Source organism: Apostichopus japonicus, chromosome 1 (genome assembly GCF_037975245.1).
Source record: "Apostichopus japonicus isolate 1M-3 chromosome 1, ASM3797524v1, whole genome shotgun sequence".
NCBI classification, from domain to species: domain Eukaryota; kingdom Metazoa; phylum Echinodermata; class Holothuroidea; order Aspidochirotida; family Stichopodidae; genus Apostichopus; species Apostichopus japonicus.
The window spans coordinates 8,566,476-8,580,166 of record NC_092561.1 but is presented as its reverse complement, the minus strand read 5'-3'; the positions used below and the strand labels follow the sequence as shown (position 1 = coordinate 8,580,166).

At 37.1% G+C, this 13,691-nt stretch overlaps 1 protein-coding gene across 1 annotated transcript in view; it reads left to right on the top strand.

The window, feature by feature from the left end:
- LOC139966418 (uncharacterized) overlaps positions 1 to 10,497 on the top strand; it is a 31,562-nt gene extending 21,065 nt beyond the window's left edge. The window contains exons 6-10 of the mRNA XM_071969394.1: positions 1,744 to 1,903; positions 4,137 to 4,363; positions 5,125 to 5,263; positions 6,017 to 6,143; positions 7,770 to 10,497. Of these exons, the coding sequence (XP_071825495.1) occupies positions 1,744 to 1,903; positions 4,137 to 4,363; positions 5,125 to 5,263; positions 6,017 to 6,143; positions 7,770 to 8,157 (1,041 nt within the window). The 3' untranslated portion in view covers positions 8,158 to 10,497. The remainder of the gene's footprint in view (positions 1 to 1,743; positions 1,904 to 4,136; positions 4,364 to 5,124; positions 5,264 to 6,016; positions 6,144 to 7,769) is intronic.
- Positions 10,498 to 13,691: the final 3,194 nt, after the last annotated feature.

Sequence of the window (13,691 nt, the reverse complement as noted above, 5' to 3'; positions counted from 1 at the left end):
GAAAATACTGTTTGTTTGTCCAAAAGCAAACATTAACCTAACCCAGTTATTCTGTGTGCTATACAGGAAACATAAATGTCACAAAAATTGGACCCTTAGTTGATGGAATATGACCCCTTCTCCCAATTTCTGGTTTCTAAAGTTAGCTAGATGGGTTTTTCCACTGAATACCTCCTGCCAACCATGCATGTGTATGCATAATTAATTTCAAGATGTATTGCCAGTTTTCTTAGCAACATATACTTGATACCGTAGAAGTTCCGCTAGTTTCAAAAACCTTGAAACTTAGCATAGTGCCTAGATGACACTTTTCGTAGCAGATGGTGCCTACCCCCGAATTAACTCCTCCATTTCTATTGTGTCTCCTATCCATCTACATCCCGATCCACCAGCTTATACCAGTAGATACTATCTTCAACCTGGATCCCCTTTCACCCCTGGGGGTCAATGTTCTTTTTCTTCCAATTCTACTCACACCTTAATAAGGCATTTCTGTAGGTACCTCAAGAAAGTTCTGTAAGTTTAGGAATATTTACTGATCTACATTTACTGTGCTCCTCTCTTACCTGTCCACACTCTACTATTGCACCTTCCCATGAACCCTAGCCTACAATTGAAAAAACATGTGAAAAGGTCAAAGGATGGTTACGCAGTGCTCAGAAAGCGCATTGAGAGAGTTCTCCAAAACAATAATTCCAAAACACACTCCAGAGAAACATTCTCCCAAAAAGTAGGATTTCCAAATGAGACAAGATTATCAAAAGGATATGCTTCTATACTTTGTGAATGTTAGATCCATAAAGAGGAGGGGGTGATGGACTATGACCCAGAGAAGGGTCAAGGTATGAGGGAGGAGGGTAGTGCTAAAATAATACCATTTAGTAGGGTTACTGTAGGTATAGTATATGAGAAAGTGCAATAGTAGAGTTTAGACAGGTAAGTATCCCCGCATGTAAATACCCAAAACCAGGGAGTTTTGGGGGGGGGTTTTAGTCCTTAAATGCACTTTCCTTAGAGATTTTGTGCTTCTGTGACTAGCCTAGTCTTCAAAGAAAACTCATGACAAATGTTAGAATTAGCATCACCTGATGATATAGCAAGTTAGCAGAGCTTTTGTTTGAATAATAATTTAGGGTAAGAGCTTATTTTAGGACCAGAGGAGCTAATAGGTTCAGGATTTGTTAAAATATGCATCCTTGACTGCCTTCTCCTTTCATGGCATGCATCTTTCCAGAAAAATGCTAACATTTCGCTGAAAAATGCGACCAAGTATTGCCACAAAAATACGACTGTGTGCCTTTTGGTTTGTGCGGTCGGTGCCCATGCTATTCACTCGGTCAAAAGTTTTGGATTATCAGATCTAAGTCTAGGGGCGTATAAAATATCAGAAAAACAACTGTTATTATTCATAAAAACATCTGAAATAGTTACTATTTATGAAGTTCATTGTTCTTTGGAAAAAAATAAACAAATAGTAAGTTATGCTGCCATCACTTTTGATTTGTCGATTATAGATTGTTCCACAACGTTCAGTAAGTTTACTCATATATGCTGCAATGTTCAACATCAATGGAGTTAACGTGGGGAGTTGGCTCATGCTATATAATTTTTTTTTTCTTCAATGATATGCAACTCTATAGTATTTTTCCTTGATCCAAAATATATTGCTGTCAAAACCCTCTAATTGTTCTAAAAATTTTACAATTTATGGGGTTTATGAACGATTTCATTTTTTTTTAATAGCCCGAACCAGAAGAAGAAATTCCAGAACTCAAGCTCCAGTTTATGCCATTAGACTTGGCATCGTTCAAATCTGTTCTTGAATTTGTCAAACAGTACAAAGAGAGCGGATTACCTTTAAATGTCTTGATCTGCAATGGTGGATTAATTGCTCCCGCAAAAGGTAAGTTTTATTACTTCGAATAAGCTTTGATAAATTTTATGACTGTTTTTTTTCTTTCTTTTTTCATACCAAAGTCCCTATAAAGCTATAAATGAGGTAGATGTTTTCATCAATTTCCCTCGCAAATAATAAAGCGAAATTCGGAACGACACAAATTTTCCAATGGATCGTTTGACATGGGGTTTATACCAATATGAAGGATTTGGCCTTGAGACAATGAGAATTGATTAGAATCAATAATAACTGTCCTTTTCATTAAAGGCATTGAAGACTCGCCCCAAACCGCGTGCGGCCACCTGAAAAAGCGAAATTTGGAAACTTGTGAAATTTTGCAATCGGTCGTTTGACATGGGGTATATACCAATATGAAGGATTTGGCCTTGAAACATTGAGAATTGATTAGAATCATAATAACTGTCCTTTTCATTAAAGGCACTGAAGACTCGCCCCAAACCGCGTGCGCCCATCTGAGAAAGTTAACTTTCTGTTGCTTGCAAGTGACATTTTGTTCGTGTCGATCCAAAATGCAGACAGTAATGAAACGTGATACCTTAATTGTTATATTTAGCTGGACCTGAGAAGGCCATCGCTGTATCGTTTGTATTCTGTGCTGTGGGTATTGACCGCAGCTGTATGTACTGACTGTACGCTAATGCCTAATTACCAATGGTAGCAAGCTGTGTGTGTGTATTTTCTGGGATCGATGGTGGTGTCTAACACTTCTGTTACACCTCATTCGAAACTAGGTCAGATTACCGGCATTAGACGTTTCTTTTTGCGCGAGTCTTCACACCCTTTAAACCCTCATTTGGTGAAACAAATACCACAGGAGGATGTCTTAGGGATCCATCATATCTCAGTCTTACGTGGAGTAATACTCTATTGATTGTTAAAAATGCCGACCAAAATAAAAAAAGAATTGTGAAATGAATCCAAGGGACCTAAGTGAATTTAAGTCAAAAAACGCATTGAAAAATTATCCTATCCACATGTATGCAGATTGAGGATGCCCTTTTAGTAAAAATTCTCTTTACTTTCTCATCTTGATATGAATAATAAGAGGATTATGAGTCCAGCCATCCCCATTGTCCTTTCCATTCCTGCATCTCCCTGACCCCTTCATTTGAAGGATGGCTTTTTACCCTGACATTCTGAAAAATTAAAACCCTGTTACAATTGAAGTTTCAAAACCAATGAAAAAAACAAGAGAAAAGAAAAAGCAATAACAGAAACAAACCCCATTTCCTTCTTCACTAACCCCCCACTCGCCCCCCCCCCCATAAAAAAGGTCAGTCCATGTCAAACTTAACTCATCACCATTAATTGACAGATTTTTGACAGGTAAAAATATTTCCAGGAACCTGGAGGATTCCAACTAGGGAGTAATTGTGAATGCATTCAGCCACAGTTTTGCATCGAATTTGTAATATTTACTTAACTTACTCACTTACCGGTCTCCCCACAACAACTGCACTCTGGCTCTACCTTGTCTAGAGCAATCTGGAAACTTTTCAGATAACAATTTCATACTTCAATCCACGGTCAGGTTTTCACTTCAAAAAGTGACAAAAAGAGAGGTGGAATACACTGAAATTTCATTTAATTATGTAATTTGATTAATATTATACACTGGCAATTTTGGAATGGAATTGGAAGGCCTAAATTAATTCTTGCTAATCAAAATTCGTTTGGAGCAAAATATCTAGCAGGGTGGGGGGTGTCTTGGTCTTGTGAGATGTCTCAAGGAAAAACAAAAACAATCGATCTATTTTACATCATCACAAAAAAGAGCTAGTTGCTTAGAATTTATCGGCACTAATGATGCTCTCAGGTAGGCCTATTATCATCATTAATTATCAACTGTACTGTGTTGACATTATATTTTTGTGAATGCAGATTAAGTACACACACCTATTGCTTGAAAGTCCTCGAAATCAAAGGTTTGAAATCAACAGCAGGTCGTTGGTTAGGTGCAGCCCAGTCAATTTTTCACACCTTATATCTGGCCCATTCATTCAAAAAGGTTGCCCACCCCTGGCCTAGGAGCATCTTAGAAGATCATCCTTTGAAGGTCGTAAGCACAAGAATCTCAGTGACATATAAACCTGTAGTAGTTGATATTTACACAAATAGCAAGTGATTCTCTATATCCAGAGGTATTTCCATCTTGAAAATCAAACTTGCAAGAGGTATTATTTTGATAAATTTAACATGTTATTTCTTGCTTTTTTAGTTTTGACCAATGACGGCCTGGAGAGTACCTTCCAGATAAACTACTTGTCTCACTTCCTGTTGACATTGCACCTCTTGCCCGTACTCAAGGCCAGTGCACCAAACTCCAAAATTATTAACGTCTCTTCATCTGGTCACAAGCGAGGCGACGGGGTTAACCTTGACAACATTCAGTCTCAGAAGAGTTACAGCCAAGGCAAGGCTTATGGTAACTCAAAGCTATTCCAGGTAGGACAGGGTTTTATGTTTGTCCAAACCTGACTGCCCCGTCAGCCTAATTTTTATTCCTAGGACGAATAAGGGTTTCAGGTTTTTTCAGGAACTTACAAATTCGTTTGAAATCAGAGTTAGGGTTTAGAAAGTGGGTTATGGATCCAGTTTCTATGAAAATGAAGGATTGTCGTTCATAATCTGGGGTCAAAACTAGGAAAAAAGATTCAGAACATGTTTTTTGAAAAAGCGTCACATGTTTGGAATCCAGGGATTTGATTGGCCGATGCCCACCTTCGTCCTGGGAAAAAAATACGAGCCCCGTCAACCCCTCCCTCTCCCCACCCTCATTCTACCCTACCTTTTACACATCTTTGCTATCCTCTCTCTCCCCTGTCCAATTTACCCTACCCTTCCCACTCTGCCCCTACTCCCTTCCACCCTTCACCTTTTTCCCAATTGAGATTCACTTAAAGAACAGTGAAAGAAAATACAGTTACTGAATGGTAGTAACCCACTGCCATGTTTGCAGAAAATTGGAAAATTTCTGTTTCAGTAGTAGAGTTGTTAAAAATCTGCACCTTTCCACACTATATATCTTCATTTTCTTATCAGAATTTTGGTATAAAATTTGGGATAATATTGAGTAGGTTCAAAAACTGGAAATAGACAGGAAATATATTTTGAAACTATAAAAAAAAAAAAAAATTCTTGCCATTTAATTTGGAAAGCTTCAGTTGCCATGGAAACTGCATTTTTTTTGGGCTTGTTTTTCATAGATCATGAACACATTCAGTTTGCATTCCAAAATCAAGGACACAGGAATCGATGTGTTCTCGGTTCACCCAGGCGTAGTGGACACAGGTTTCTCCAAGGGATACTCTGGCTTGTATAAAGCAGCCACATTATTACATAAAGGTCAGTTTTTTCTCAACTTAATTAATCTTCACTGTTTCTCTACCAACAACAAAAGAGAACATTCATTAAATTTAATAAGTTTTTGGAAACTTCAGTTCTATAATTTGCAAATGCCCAGTTTAGTAACAAAAGTCATTTAGCTTTGCAATGCTCTTCATGAAGTTTATTTTGTTTCACAATAATATAATGTGTGGCCTTTTTAGCTACGATATTTTGATGAAAAATATACGCACATACCCAATCCATTGGCACTGTTTAAGGGTGCACTCGATTCTTTTTCAGACTATTGACTCATTCGTAGAACCCGAGTACCCAAATCAAAGGACAAGTGCTCGCTCAGATGACACAAAAAAATTGCTTCAAAATCAGCCTTGTAGATGTTTGAATAGTTCTTCACCCAGGTGTATAAATGGGGACTTGCGAAGTGACTTGTAAATATAGTTGGGTCGGTTTGTGGCTGCACCCTATGGGAAGTCCCCCAGGGGACACATAGCTGTGGTGAACTGTGGTGCCCCAGGAGAGATTGTTTGAATTGTGCACACTTTGGTGTGTAGGTGTGACAAGTTACCAAAGACCAGGGTTAAGTACAGCGCGGCAAGACTTTATTGTTAGTTGCGCTATATAAGAACTGTTAATTATTATTATTATTATTCAGAGTTTCTGACCTCTGCATTCCATAAACCATTGTGCTTGATGGAAAGATACAAATCTTGAAAATAACTTGAAAAAACATCTATTTTAACCTCATTCCAGGATTTGGGAGAACTTCTGATGACGGAGCAGCGACCACGTTGTCAGCTGCGTTGGATGAACAGTTCCACGGCAAGGGTCCACTCTACTTCTCCAGCTGCAAGCCCGTACAGCCCAGCGCCACAGCTCGGTGAGATAGAATAATCGCTAAGGAACAAAAATTAAAAACATAAAGAAAAGTGATAAAAAATGAAGAAAGCGAAGGTCAAAAAGTGTCAGTGTCAGTACATCATTGCAGAGTTTTAAAGGGGTTGTTTCATCTCCTTGTTTGGCCTGCTGGGACTTACTTTCCTAGAAACCTGTTTGCAGTGTTTACTTCATGCTGAAATTGTCCGAATGATTAATTCAGTGGTACCTTTGATAGTTACGAATTACTAAACGATCATGCACGGCATTTATGCACTCTAAAGAACGTCTCTGCCAAGTTATAGCTGCCGATGTGTGTCTGGCAATGAAAGAAGGCACAAACCTTACCATCCTCGATATGATCAAGGTTTTTTCTTGTGGAACAACTCCACCAAAAACAGATAAAGAAAGTTCTTGTTATATTTGGTAGTTATTATGCTAGCTTGAAAGTCATGAATGGTGACTGTCATTTTTTGGTAGTATGCGATGTCATGTACTGCCGCTGGGATCCGAAAACCTTTCTACTTTTTGCTTTGTTTTTTATTTCATTGTATCGAGTAGAATGTTGACACAAAACCCCATCTACATTACAAACAATAAATATGGTGATTTTATAATAAAAACATGAAAATGTGAAACCCAAAGTGGCTCCATGATGCCTTATTTAGACTGGATCCTTCGGTCTTTTATGTGAAGGAAGATGAGTGTTCGTATCTCCCAAATAGCGTAAGACTTTTCAGCTTGGAGTGATATAAGTTTTTGTTTTAAAACTGTCTACAACTGTTAATCATGTACTCTAAAGTCATTCTATAATAACAGGTTTTGTGTTCAAGTTACATGTAGAATTAGGGAGGCATTGCCTTACAAACAGACAAAAAATCTGCTTCAGTAGAGAAATGTAGAATGTAGAAATGTAGGGCTGGAATTCAGAAGTTACAGAGATACTGTATGCAAGTTTTAATTCATATTTCTGTAAACCAAGGGACCCTAAAGGTTTTGTAAGCATCTGTGTTAGGGTTATCTGTGTGGTCCATGAGACTTCCCTGTAAAGGAAAAAAAAGAAATACCCATTCTACGTTCTTTATGACCACATGAAATTATAAATGAAGTAGATGCTTGCAGTCCTGTATACTGAAGCCAAATTTGCCATTCTGCCAAACTTTCAAAAATGCATTTTGTTGTAAATGCTGTGTGATTCTTTAACACATTGAGATTGAAGGTGTTACCCTGAGATCCATATTGGTTGGCTACCACTGATGTACCTCCCGAACCTATCTCCAGTTTTCTTGTGCACTCATCCTCATTTCCTTAACCTGTTAACGTGGCAGTTGGTTGTTCTGAAGGGGTATGTATTCAGAAGGAAGAATGAGTGGGCGAAGTTTCAGATGTGTTGGGGGGGGGGGGGGGGGGGGGGAGTCTCGGATGTGTTTGGGGCGGAGTCTCAGGTGAGTTGGGGGGCGCAGTGCAAAAATTGTCACCAGTTTAGCCGGTAAGGTAAAAGAGGAGGGTAGGAGACAAGTATAAAGTATCATCGCTCGTAGATCCCCGAACCAGTAACTTGCGGGAATCCTAGTAGATTGTTAAGTTACGAGCAATCTTTAACCCTGTTAAACATGATCTTTCGTTTTAGAAATGAAGAACAGCAGAAACAGCTGTGGATCTACAGCTTGGGTTTACTACAGGAACATCTGGATGACACCCTGCTGGCAGATGTCGGGGAGACCCTCGAGAGCATAAAACCGAAAGAACCGGAACCCGAACCGGAGCCGAAGCCGGCCGAAGAGGAAGGCGACAAGAAGGAGGAAGAAGGTGCGAAAGAGGAGGAGAAAGGTGCAGATGGAGATAAGACAGACGAGAAGAAGGAAGATGGAGATAAACCAGAGGAGAAGAAAGATGAAGAGGCAGGTGGCGGTGATGCAAAACCATCTCAGGAGACTGAAGAGAAGGTGGCAGAGGAAGAGAAACCATCCGAAGAGCAGAAGGAGGATGAAGCAGAGGAGGAAAAGAAGGAAGAATAAAAATGGAAGAAATTAATTTTTGCAATGGTTAGAGCTTTTGTCGCGGCATTGTGTGTTGATGGGCATTTATGGTAGGTTAGTAGCATGCTGAAAGGATAAGATGGGGGGGTATGGGGTAGCAGTGGAGAGGGGGGTGGAAGTGATTTGGCAGATTTAGTACTTCAATTTGGTTATAAATATTATGAATGTACATTTTATGTTGGACAGGGAACAATGGGCACTATTAATATAATCATTAAATACATTTGTTGATTTAGTAAAGGGGGGGTGAGAGTGGAGGAGGGTGGGGCTGGTAGTGGTTTGTGGGGTAGAAATCCTGAAGATCTTAGATCTATCGGTGTCTTTTTTAGTTACATATTAAATTTGTTGAGATGTAAATTTTCTGAATGTGACCAGCTGTACCCATGGAAACAAAAATAAATACATACAATTCATTTATAGTGAAGTATGTATGGTATTTTTTATTTACAATGTCACAGCACCTGGTTCCCTAAATAATTGTTAAAATTTAGGTTTGAATTCCACCAACTCACTGCATTTTTTTTTTTTTTGGGGGGGGGGGAGGATTAATTTGCCTTATTTCTTTGCATGTTGTTTTGTATTACCAGGGTATTGAAATTATACAACTTCAATTTTGTTGTAATTGGCAAAATAATAGAATATATATATAAGTATTTGATCTAATTGGAAAACCAATTTTGCTCTCAAGGCAATCATAAAGGAGTGCCCAGTTCCCATCCGGTTGGTGACCACCGAACTTTTCCTACAAATCAACCCTGTGTGCTATTGACTATGTCAAATTTCACCGACGAAATGCTCCGAAATATGAGCTCCATTTGCCGCACAAAATACAGTACCTTGCACAGCAATGTTCACGTAAAGATTTTTCAAATTCTAAGAAGTGAGGGACATTTACGTTTTTTTTTTTTTAATGCGCAATGCCATGGTAAAAAGAGAGAACATTATAATGTACTTCCTTTGTGGTTGGACTTGCCCATATCAACAAGACTGGAATTTATAGTTAGCAGTATGAGGGGTGTGGGTAGGGGCGAGGAATAGCAGAATAAGGGGGGGTGTGGGTGAGGAGTCTGGAAAATGTAGACTCTGGACTGATATTTTAGACCTGTTCTGATCGCCTGAAGAAGACGATATACTTACTTTAAGAAGGGAAGGAATAAAGCAAGAAGACTTAACTTTGTCTTCCTTCCAATTGTAAAAAGTGAAAGGCAGTTCATCCTACTGTATGCTGCACTGTTTGTGTTTGTTCTCCCTCTATGACATCTTAACATTTTCCTTTCCTATTGAGTGTCGCTTTTGGTCCATGGCCATAAGCATATCTTCCAAACAAATGATGGAAAACCCATCGAAAACGTTCCCAGTATCTTCAAAATTGACCAAAACATTCTTACTTTTGATTTGCATAGCAGATTTTTTTTTCTTTTGTCCGGTCTGTCTACTACATTCCTCGTTCCAGATGAAATGGATTCCATAAAGGACAAGATTTTCATTAGATACCTTGTTAAAATTATTAACCAGAATACCTGGCCTCTAAGGCCAGGAATTCTGAGTGCCACCAAAAAGTCATGGAAAGGCACCAAAAATTTAAGGAGGGACACAATACTCATGTCTTATAAATTGTGAAGGGTTTGTACACACGATTGTGGTACAAATGTGGGGTGGTTTGAGTGGGCACAGGTGGTGGCACACCCCTTGTGCCTCCCCCCGGCATGACTGGGTCTCCAGAGTTTTCTGTGTAACATTTCTAGTTTTTATATATCATAGCTCATAAGGTCAGTAAAGTTGAGATTTGTCATTTTGAGAGATATTAGCATGTTTGATTCTCGCATGACTTTTGCCAGATTGTTATCATCTCAAGGTTGATCAAACCCAGCACAGCTTGAAAATTTGCTAAACTTTGTCAAAACCAAGGGTAACTTGCAAAAAAGTTGTTTAGTGATATGTTATCATGACATACTTCATATTGTTCAGTAATGTTCATTCCACATACAATTCCTGTGAGGTATTGTTAATGAATGTTAAATAGTTTCTTTTATTTATTTTTATTTTTTTCTTGCTTCAAATTTTTCTTTTCGGGACTTGCCGTTATGGAGGGAAAGGGTTTGATTTTAACGGTAAAGTTAAACTGCCCACCAAGCTGATAATTTAAATGAACACTAAAGGTGTTTAGTTTTTATGTCTTGAATGGTTGTGAGTTGTATATGAAATTGTTTAATTAATAAAAGTAATTAATATGTAAAGATTCAAGTTAAATGTTCAGTTAACTAACAATAAGGAGAATCCAATGGAACTGGGAAAGATTGAAGATATGTATTGCACTCTTTAGAAGAAAAAAAATAGGTCTGTTGAGCAACTAGTATATTAAAAATAGGTCTGTTGAGCAACTAGTACATTAAATATGAAACTGAATATATATTCTGTTAGTTGGAATTTTTCTCTCTGATGATGGTTTATTCTTTTTCGAGGCAAATGTACTTAATGTGAAAATTTTTCTCCACCTTGATTGAGCTAAGAATGATAAGTCAATGTAAAATATTGATTGTGATGAAAATGTTGGCAATTGACTTCTCTAAGGTATTGGTGACCATATTATTTTGCAGGATATCTGAGCACATAATATGGATGTTGATATCCCCCCCCCCCACACCTCATGTTACAGCCAGGGGTTTGCACAGTACATTTGGAAGGCCGGGTGGAATTTTGAGGATTCCTCTGTATTTGTTGGTGTTATGTTTTTAGGATGATTGTCAAATGCCCAAGCTGTGGATATCATCCAGAAAACAAGAATTTTGTCCCGTTTGATATTTATTCACAGCCATTTTACCAAACCTCGAATAGCTCCTAGGATACTTGTAATCGGGGAACAATTCCAGGGATGGTTTAGATGCTGGTATGGTACATAAGAACCGGGGACTGTCCCCAAGGAAAGAGGACTTTTTGTCACCTTACCCTTAGATTAAATCTATAGGGTAATTGACTGTAGAATGGAAAGTGTTTTTAGATATGTCAATGATATTAAGAGAAACAGTAAAATGGCAAGGGTGTGGGGAAAAGATTGTGAAGTAAAGACGGATATATAAAACAAATTGTTCTATTGTGGTTTTTTCTTAGATTTAAATGGAAAATATGTCAATTACATTGTTTGGTAGTTAACATTGTAATTTAGTAAACATAATATAGAGTCCTGACAGTGTTAGACGTTACGTTAAATGTCTTGACCAGTCAGTAATTTTGGAAAGCTTTACAGATAAACATTAAACATACAGAAGATATGAAGCATTGCCTACCATGTTAAATTAATGAGTAAGTTATAGGCCTAGTGTTAAAATTGATGTCTTATGAACGTTGTCCAAGTAGCAGTCACTTAGTCCAACATCTTTCTTAGCATAAAAAAGATATTCATCCGTCTCAACCCTTCACAACAGTATAATTAATGTGCTTAACAGGGAGTTTTCTTAAAAATTTCATATACCCAATTTTCACCTTAAAAAACTTTGTCTAGAGTAAAGAAAAAACACTAAATGTTGATATTTTTGTATTTAAATATTAAGACAAAGAGATAGTTAGAATTAGATGTTCTGAAATTTGTGACAGTAGAGAGCTGAAGATATCTTTAACAGTAGAAATTTTGTACCCTTAGTGCCTTTGATAAGTTTGGTCCTGCATATAGTTAGTTATGTGTTCACAGTAATCATAGTTAGAACGTAGAAATAAAAGTAGATTCATATGCTCATTGTGACGATGCCGTTGTTAGTAGAGTTGAAATTGCCTGCTTAGATGCATCCTTTTTGGAAATCTCTCATCTGTTTTGAATGCTTAATACATTGTGAATGTGATGTGATTCATGTTGTAGACAAAACTAAGAAACTTTTGGGGGGGCAAAACCATCTACCAGTGAGTTAAAGTTAACCCTTTGTTGAAATTTGAAATAATTTAACATTTCCTTGATGTACAAGTTATGTGTTAAATAATTTTGTTTGATTACATGGAAAACTCTGGAATGAAGTTATGAAAATTGATTTTATCCATTCATGAAGATAGTAAATAACATAAAGACTTGTACAAAAGTCCTCTGAAACTTGTTTTTCCTCTCAAAACCTCAAACCGAAACCTTCGATTTCTAAAGTTGTTCCATTTCTTCCTCTTAGTGTTCAATTCTGATGTCTTACAGAGATTTGCCTTTTGTAAATGGTCAGTTTAATAGCTATGGAAGGATGCAGTTAGGCAGCTAGTTAGTCTGGATATCATACTCCAAGAAAAAAAAAAGTAAAAAAGAGTGCTGGTAATGTTTCCATAGCTTTTCTAGTTTTCAAGATATTCAGCATTCAACTATGCTAAATCTCTGGAAAGCTCCTTGATTAAAGGGTAAATTTATGATGTGAAGAGTTGGCTTCCTCAGTGGCTAGTCTAAATGTTACTATTAATCCATTGCTTAACAAATTTTCTAAGATAACTCAAAACAAAATATGTTCTTTTAACTTCATATAAAGATCAGAACGTTATCCTATGACGTACATCACCAGTTGTCGTTGACAAATTTGTAAACACGTTATGAAACGTATCATTTGAGGCCATAAAAATCTCTCGTTTTCCATTTGAGTTTGTGTGTTGCACCTGAGGAACTGACCTATTGGGTGTGTTAGCCTTTATAGTTCAGTCACTTTAATTAATGGACCTCAAGCTGCTTAAAGGTTCATTTCTGCAAAATAATAAAAACAACCAGGAATGTTAGCAGTGGATTTAAACAGTCGAGGACATACCATAATTATATGTTGTATTTTTCTTTTGCTGTGACTCGGCTGTTATCCATCACAGCAGGATGATGTAGCATTGAATTATGACGACATTTCCAGCAAAGCTATGTTTATTATAAATTGTGAATTTGCTTTCAAAATCAGGTTTCAAGGGAGTAAAACACTTTACTCATAGGGCAAGTTAATTCCATATCCCAGAATATTTTTTTAGACTATTCTTCCTTTAGAAGGACATATTCTCTAACAATATTTTTACTTTTTGTTGCCATGAATTCATTTTAAATGATGTCCAACCTTGAAATTCTCAGACCATAAAATGGAAAACATAAATAAGGGAAATCAAAGAAAATAAACCATTCCCCTCTTCTGTGATTAGATCATGATTTTACATTCTTTTTTCTTTTTCTTTTTTGCTAGTATGTTTTAAACATATCCTTTGTACTTTTGTATTCTCATTTTCTTATGTTACTTGTACTGTAAATTTATCGACAGATCCTGTTTCCAGGATAAGTGTACTGTCCTTATATTTCAAGATTGTTTTTTTTTTTTAATTTGTAGCCAGTATCTCTGTTTAAAATCATTTGAAATACATTAACACACCCTGGTGATTTAGTAGCATGTAATTTGACAAACCTTGTTAAATTCTCCCCCTGTAAATGGTTTTATGCAAAAGAAATGCAAATTACTATGTTCCATTTAACACGGATGGATTGATTCTGCAAAACTCATTCTAAATCTTTTGTGGAAATAGGATATTTGTAT